The sequence below is a fragment of the Zingiber officinale genome, chromosome 9A, assembly GCF_018446385.1.
Source record: "Zingiber officinale cultivar Zhangliang chromosome 9A, Zo_v1.1, whole genome shotgun sequence".
Lineage (NCBI taxonomy): Eukaryota > Viridiplantae > Streptophyta > Magnoliopsida > Zingiberales > Zingiberaceae > Zingiber > Zingiber officinale.
This window is the reverse complement of record NC_056002.1, coordinates 133,559,565-133,567,084: the sequence shown is the minus strand read 5'-3', so window position 1 is coordinate 133,567,084 and position 7,520 is coordinate 133,559,565. Positions and strand designations below refer to the sequence as shown.

The window sequence follows — 7,520 nt, the reverse complement described above, 5'->3', positions numbered from 1 at the left end:
ATGTTCTGCCAAATAAATTTAATGACCATCTGCTTGATGATTCTTGCCAGCGGCTCGGTTTCCACCCACTTACAAAAGTAGTCGACCACGACGAGTAGAAATTTCCGCTGACCGGTCGCCATGGGGAAAGACCCAACGATATCCATGCCCCATTAGTCGAACGGGCATGATACCGTGGATTCTTTCATTTCCTCGATCGGTCGGTGCAACATGTTGTGATACTTCTGGCAGGACAAGCAAGTGGCCACCGTCCGAGTGACATCCTCTTGGAGAGTCAGCCAAAAATATCTGGCCAGGAGTATCTTTCGGGCTAATGCATGGCCACCCAGATGGCCTTTGCAAGAGCCTTGGTGGACCTCTTGCAGAATGTAGTCGACGTCTTCCGCTCTGACGCACTTGAGAAAGGGCCTGGAGAAGACTCTCTTGTAAAGTTGATCCCCGATCAAGGTGAACCACTTGGCCCTCTTCTTCAATAAGCGGGCTTCTTTCGGATCGGAAGGTGTAGCTGCCGAACACAGAAACTCCGTCAGAGTTGTCCTCCAGTCACTCGGGAAGGTTATTCCTTCCATTCGGTCGATATGCACCACAAGCAAGACTTATTCGATCGGCTGACCTATGACGATCGGCGTCAACGAACTGGCTAGTATCTCTAACTCATCCGATACCTGATTTTCCAATCAGGGGATCTTCTATATAATGACTTCCTATAAGTTGACCTTCAACTTCTTGAAAGTTTCTGCATAGAGCCTTAGCCGAGCGTTGCTTATCTCGAATGTCCCGGATAGCTGCTGGGCGGCAAGCTGGAAGTCTGAGTGGATGATTCTGCTCCCATATACCGAGCTGCCTGCAGGCCAGCTATCAGCGCCTCATATTCCACTTCGTTATTAGTGGATCGATAGTCCAGCCGAACGGAGAGCTGCATTCGGTCTTCCCATGGTGAGATAAGCAGTATGTCGATTCTGCTACCTTGCCGAGTGAATGAACCGTCCACATATATCTTCCATGTTGCCGCTGGCTCGTCACTCTGGACTTCTATGACGAAATTTGTCAAGGCTTGAGCCTTGATTGCCGCTCGGGATTGATACTGAATATCGAATTCGCTTATCTCGATCGTCCATTTGATTACCCTCTCTGATGTTTCCGGGTTGAGAATGACTCATCCCAGGACACTATTAGTTAGCACCATGATTGTGTGCGCTAGGAAGTACGGGCGAAGCCTCCGAGCCGCTAGAATCAAAGCGTACGCTAGTTTTTAGAGACCAGTGTAGCGAGATTTAACATCCTTTAATATATGGCTCAAAAAATTATACAGGCTGCTGCTCTTGGCTGTTCTGCCTAACTAGAGCTGATCTAACGACATGTTCGTTGGATGATAGATAAATCTAAAGTGGCTCACTAACAACTGGCTTGGCTAATACAGGCCAGGAGTTTAGATATTCCTTCAGCTCTTCCAGCACCCGGTCACACTCAGAGTCCTATTGGAATTTTGTGACTTGGTGAAGCACTTTGTAGAATGGCAGACTTCGATCGGACAACTTGGATATGAACCTGGACAGCGTCGTGATCCGACCGGTCAACCTTTGAGCTTCCTTTAAGTTCCGAGGTGGAGGCATGTCTTGAAAAGCTTTGACCTTGCTCGGATTGGCTTCAATGCCCCACTCGGTGACTATATAGCCCAAGAAGTGGCCACTCTTCGCGCTGAACAAACACTTGCCGGGGTTCAGTTTTATTCCATAAGTCCTCAGCGTCCGACAAGTCTCATTGATATCTGCGCATAGATCAACAGCTCGGAGGGATTTAATTAGTATGTCATCGACGTATACCTCTATATTACGACCGATCTACCATCGGAACACCTTGTTCATCAGCCTCTGGTTAGTGGCTCTAGCATTCTTGAGTTCGAATGACATGACATTGTAGCAGTACATTCCGTTGGCTGTAATGAAGCTGACCTTCTCATAATCTTCTCGGGCGAGCGACACTTGGTGGTATCCTTGGTATGCATCGAGCATGCAGATCAGCTCACAGCTTGTCATAGATTCCACCATCTAGTCTATCCTGGGCAGCGGATAGAAGTCCTTCGGGCACGCCTTGTTCAGATCGCGGAAGTCGATGCAAGCCCGCCATTTGTTGCCCGACTTAGAGACTAACACAATATTGGCTAGCTAGCTCGGGAATTGAACTTCCCTAATATGGTCGGCCTCCAGTAGTTTCTCTATCTCCGCTCGGATGATCACATTTTGCTTCGCGCTGAAATCCCTTTTTCTTTGCTTCATCGACCGAGCGTCCAGTCGGACATGAAGCTCGTGCTGAGCCACACTCGGGAAGATGCGGGGGAAGCTTGTGTGTCGACCAGGCGAACACATTATGATTTTATTTAAGGCAGGCGACCAGCTCTGCCTTCTTCTCCTTCTCTAGGTCGGCGACGATAAACGTTGTTGCCTCCGCTCGGCTGGGGTGGATCTAGACCTCCTCCTTTTCTTAGTATACCAAGGTAGGGGGTTTTTCAGTGATCACGTTTATATCCAATCGTGGGGTCTTCCGAGCACTCCTAGCCTCAGACTTGACCATCTCCGCCGAGCGGCCAACTGATCACCCTTGACTTCTCCCACCCAATCATCCATCAGGAACTTAATTTTCTGACAATAAGTAGATACTACCACTCAGAACTCATTGAAAGCTGGTCGGCCCAATATGACATTGTAGGCCGACGGCGTGTCCACTGCGATGAAGTTGGTGGTCCTGGTTCTCCTCAGTGGCTCTTCTCCGAGCGAGATGTCTAGGCGGGCTTGTCCGAGCGGCAGTATTTCGTTCCACGTGAAGTCGTACAGTGGAGTCGTCATGGGCAGCAGCTCACTTCGATCAATTTGCAACTGATCGAATATCTTCTTGAAAACGATGTTCACCGAACTCCTTGTATCAACAAAAGTTCAATGAATTGTGTAGTTATCGATTACTGCTCGGATGATCAATGCTTTATCGTGGGGGATATCCACCCCCTCCAAATCACTGGGGCCAAAGCTGATCTAGGGCCCTTTGGCCTTCTCTTTGCTGCATCCCACGGCGTGGATCTCCAAGCGCCGAGCGTATAACTTCCTGGCTCGGTTGGAATCGCCGTCGGTCGGCGATCATGCCTATCTCTCCTCAGGAAGCGTTGTTCCTATTTTCTTCTTCCCAAACGGATGGTCCATTTCGCTCGGCCGAGACTCGGGAGGGATCAACATCATCCCTCCGCTAATGCTGGTGGTGCCGCTCGGGCGCCCTTCTGTCGTCCTCTCGCCACTCAACCGATCGGTGTCTTTGTCACCGATTGGGAGAAGGAGATCAACGACGGTATCCTCTTAGGGCCGGTCGGCTGACAATTGGTGTCAGATCGCGGTAATCCTGCATGTTGTGCGTCGCTGATTGGTAGAATGAACAAAATATCGGCATCCATGCTTTGCCCTTTGACGCCTTAGGCCGATCGAACGCCACATGTTGCACGACATGTGCTCTGGTCTCTTGGTGTGGCCGCGCCCCTTCGGCTCTCGGCCCCTTGGGTGGCTGATGGTTGCTTGATGGTTGGTGCTCGGTCGGCGTCGAGGGTTCGACTGACGCCTCTTTTCTTCTGGTTGCTTGGGCCTCCTCCACATTTACATACTCATTGGCCTTCTTGAGCATGTAGTCGAAGTCCCTGAGCGGCTTCTTGATGAGCGATCGGAAGAAATCTCGCTCGACGAGCCCCTGGGTGAAGGCGTTCATCATGGTCTCGAATGAAACCGAGGGGATGTCCATGGCGACTTGGTTGAACCGCTGGATGTACGTTCGGAGCACTTCCTTGGGCCCTTGCTTTAGGGCAAAGAGACTGACGCTCGTCTTCTGGTAGCATTGACTGCTGGCGAAATGATATTGGAATGCAGCTCGGAAATCTTTGAAGCTTTGTATCGAGCAGTCTGACAGTCTTCAGAACCAGCGCTGTGCCAATCCAGAAAGCGTAATGAGAAGACTCGACACTTTACTTTGTCCATGTACTGGTGCAGCGTGACTTCATTGTCGAATCGATCCAGATGATCATTTGGATTGGTTGATTCGTTGTATGTCCCGATCGCTAGCGGGGTGTAATGTCTGGGCAGATGGTCTTGTAAGATCTCCTCTGAGAACTGTCTGTTGATCCGTTCGGGAGACGCGTTGCTTTGGGGCGTCTTGTCTTTCAATGCATCCTGAACAGGAGCATCATCTGAAGATGATCCCTGCTTCTGATGCGCTTGGGCTATCTCCAAGGGGGTTTGGAACAAAGCTCGATGGAAGGGGATCGGCGCGGGCGGCGCTTCCTCCTGTGTACCGTCAGCCTTCGGTTCTATTCCCACATGAAGATTTTCTCCACTCCGTCTTCCAGCCCCGCTCATCTGCCGGTTGCCGATGTTGCAGGTTGCAGCGCTTGTCGATCGGCTAGCGCCTGTTGTTGTTGTTGCTCGATCATTTTTGCCGCTCGGGCTTGAACGAGCATCTCAAGCTCCTCCTGAGTGAGTGTCACGGTGGTGAGTCGTCTAACATCCTTCGTCTTCTCAGCTCGGATGCAGGCGACGTTTTCACAGACGACGCCAAATATGATTCTGTCTGAAAGTCGAAGAGACAGAAAGATGGGGATGTGGCGCTCAAGCTGACCTCCTGTAGACTCTGCACAGACCTGCAACATAGACTACGTCAGTGCTAAGCCAAGGAAGGGGTCTTCGACGTTGGCCCTCCGACGCTCAAGTCAATCACTGGCGATGAGGAATGAAACGGAGCAACAAGAACTGTAGCATAAACAGTGAATATTGTATATCTCCGCCAATGCTTGGACCCCCTCCTTTATATAGAGCTCTGGTAGCGCGCGTGCACACTTCTCAAAGATTTTCCTGAAAAGACTTATCAGGAAAATGTCCCTGACACAGTATCTTAACAGGCCGAGCATATCTCTGAAGTGTCAGTGGAAGCTTCCGCCGTACGATCTTCTGGCGGCCCATGCCCAGTGTCAACATCACCAACTCCCAAAAGGATATCACTAGATATCATCAGAAGTGTACTACTAGGCCGAGCAGGTTGGCCGCTCGGCCGAAACTCCGCCACCCTAGTGCCCCGTCTGGCCGACCAGAACCTCATTGTTTCTCCGTACGTGTTTGCTTGATCGAAGGTCTACTGTGTTATTGTCGAAACCTATTGCCGGGCCGAGCAGGGTAGCCGCTCGGCTGAAGCCTATTGCTAGACCGAGCGGAATAACCACTCAGCCAAAGTTGAACTTCGCATATCTATGTTGTCTAGCTGAGCGGGGTAGTCGCTCGGCTTGGCCTCTGCACATTGTCTCCCCTGAGCGTCGGTTGTTGATTGCTCCCCGTGTTGGAGATGACGACGGATCGGAGCCTTCTTCCCGGTCGGAACATTACTTCGTCCGGCCGGCCAATGTCATTTACACATTAACCGTTTTAATTTTGACCCTCTATCATAATAATAAGGTGGGGTCCTTCATCATCACACATGATTTATTATTATGGCATTTATGATAACATATTTTTATTTATTAGCTAGTCAAACTTTATAAATAAGTCTTTAAGCCTACAATAATTAATGCTCATCTCCGGTGTCTCTGCGTGTATCTGTATATACTCGATCAATCGGCCATTGTAGACATTCATCACTGTCGGCAGACAAGGCGGCGCTGTCCGGTACGGTCATGGATCTCAAGAAAGATTTTTACATGAATTCCGGCGCCGACAACAACAGCTACGCCCGCAACTCTAAGATCCAGGTCCCATCCTTATCGCTTATTATCTCTGTGTTTGAGCACCTGATACGTGAAGCATTCTCCGGGAGTGCAGGGATTGATCATATCCAAATCCAAAAGCAAGCGCCGGGAAGCGGCGGTGGCGGCCTACCTAGGCACCGGCCGGCCGGCGACTATGAGCGTTGCGGACTTGGGGTGCTCCTCCGGCCCCACGGCGTTGCTCGCGGTGGAAGACATCATGGCGGCGGTCGAGAGGGCGTGCGTGGAGCTGCACCGCCGGCCACCGGAGTTCAATCTGCTCCTCAACGACCTCTACGGCAACGACTTCAACGCTGTCTTCAGATCCTTGCCGGAACTCAACTCGCGGAGGCCGGGAAAAGGCCTCTGCTTCGTCACCGGCGTGCCCGGCACGTTCTACGGCCGGCTGTTCGCCGCCAAGAGCCTGCACTTGGTCTGCTCCTCGTCCAGCCTCCACTGGCTTTCTCAGGTCGATCGATCGATCGGAGACTTCAATGCCAATCAAAACTATACATATCAATCACTGTTTGTGAATTCGCAGATGCCTGAAGAACTTCAACAGAAGGAAGGATCGCCGGCGGCATGCGTGAACAAAGGGAAGGTGTTCATATCGGCAGGCAGTCCTCCGTGCGTGGCGGAGGCTTACCGGAAGCAGTTCCACAGAGATTTCGCGACCTTTCTCCGGTGTCGCGCAGAGGAGATCGTGAGGGGTGGGTTGATGGTGCTGGCGTTCATGAGCAGGAAGAACAGAGAGGCCGCCCTGATGGAGGACCGTTACATCTGGGGGCTACTCGAAGATGCACTCAACGCCATGGCCTCCGAGGTATGCTAAAATTAACATCTGCCTTCTTCCAAATGCCGTCAACGCCATAACTGATATAACTGCGGAGCAGAATCTGGTGGCGCAGGAGAGGATCGACTCATTCGACGCTCCCTTCTACGCGCCGTCGATGGAAGAGTTAGAGGAGGAGATCGAGGGCGAGGGATCATTCTGCATCCGAAGCTCCGACCAGTTCCTAGTCAGGTGGGACGACGACGATCAGTACTCTGGCACCGGCGGGGAGGCGAACGTGACGGCGAGGCCGGTCACGCACGCCGTGCGCATGGCGAAGGGGGTTAGGGCGGTGGCGGAGTCGATGCTGAGGAGCCACTTCGGGGAAGGCTTCGGCATGGACGATCTCTTCTGCAGATACGGCGGATTACTGGCGCAGTATTACGCGGATAGCGAGGCGGCGGTGACGAACGTGGTGATCTCTCTGGTGAGGAAGTGAGGGAGAGAGCGTCTGAAGGTCGCATCGCATGGCGGTGAAGAAGAAATAAATCGGATTAATTCCTAGCCAGCTTTTTGTTTTTGATAATTTCAGACTATATTACAAACTTAAATAATCTTCTTTCTTGATTTATTTATTTAATAAATTTAAAATATTATTTATATATTGATCCGGTCCAAAATCAAGGAGAAGAAAATTACCAATTAGGATGATGGCGGATTGGGAGTCTTTCTTTGTTGGTCCTTGCAGCACGTAGGTTATAATAGAGGTCACTATGAATTTTGACGTAACTACTCTAACCTTCAAATTAATTATGATGAAATAAGTAGGAGAGGAAAAGTAGTATCCTATTATAAAAAAGTGGCTGGAATTGTGTGTGCATATCTATGCTCGCGGAAGAATTCTCTTTTTATAACTTTACCCTAGCGGAGGAAGCGGAGCTCAAGTGCTCCACTTGTCTCATGCTGGAGTTGAGGGGTGTCCTAGTTGTT

At 50.8% G+C, this 7,520-nt stretch overlaps 1 protein-coding gene across 1 annotated transcript; it reads left to right on the top strand.

Annotated features, from left to right (window-relative positions):
• The first annotated feature begins 317 nt into the window (after positions 1 to 317).
• LOC122019611 (probable jasmonic acid carboxyl methyltransferase 2) lies at positions 318 to 7,157 on the top strand. Its single transcript, XM_042577065.1, has 7 exons — positions 318 to 447; positions 3,900 to 3,973; positions 4,208 to 4,407; positions 5,644 to 5,764; positions 5,817 to 6,227; positions 6,300 to 6,581; positions 6,652 to 7,157. Exons 1-7 carry the CDS (start codon positions 318 to 320, stop codon positions 7,027 to 7,029), a joined length of 1,596 nt encoding a protein of 531 aa, XP_042432999.1. The 3' UTR covers positions 7,030 to 7,157.
• Positions 7,158 to 7,520: the final 363 nt, after the last annotated feature.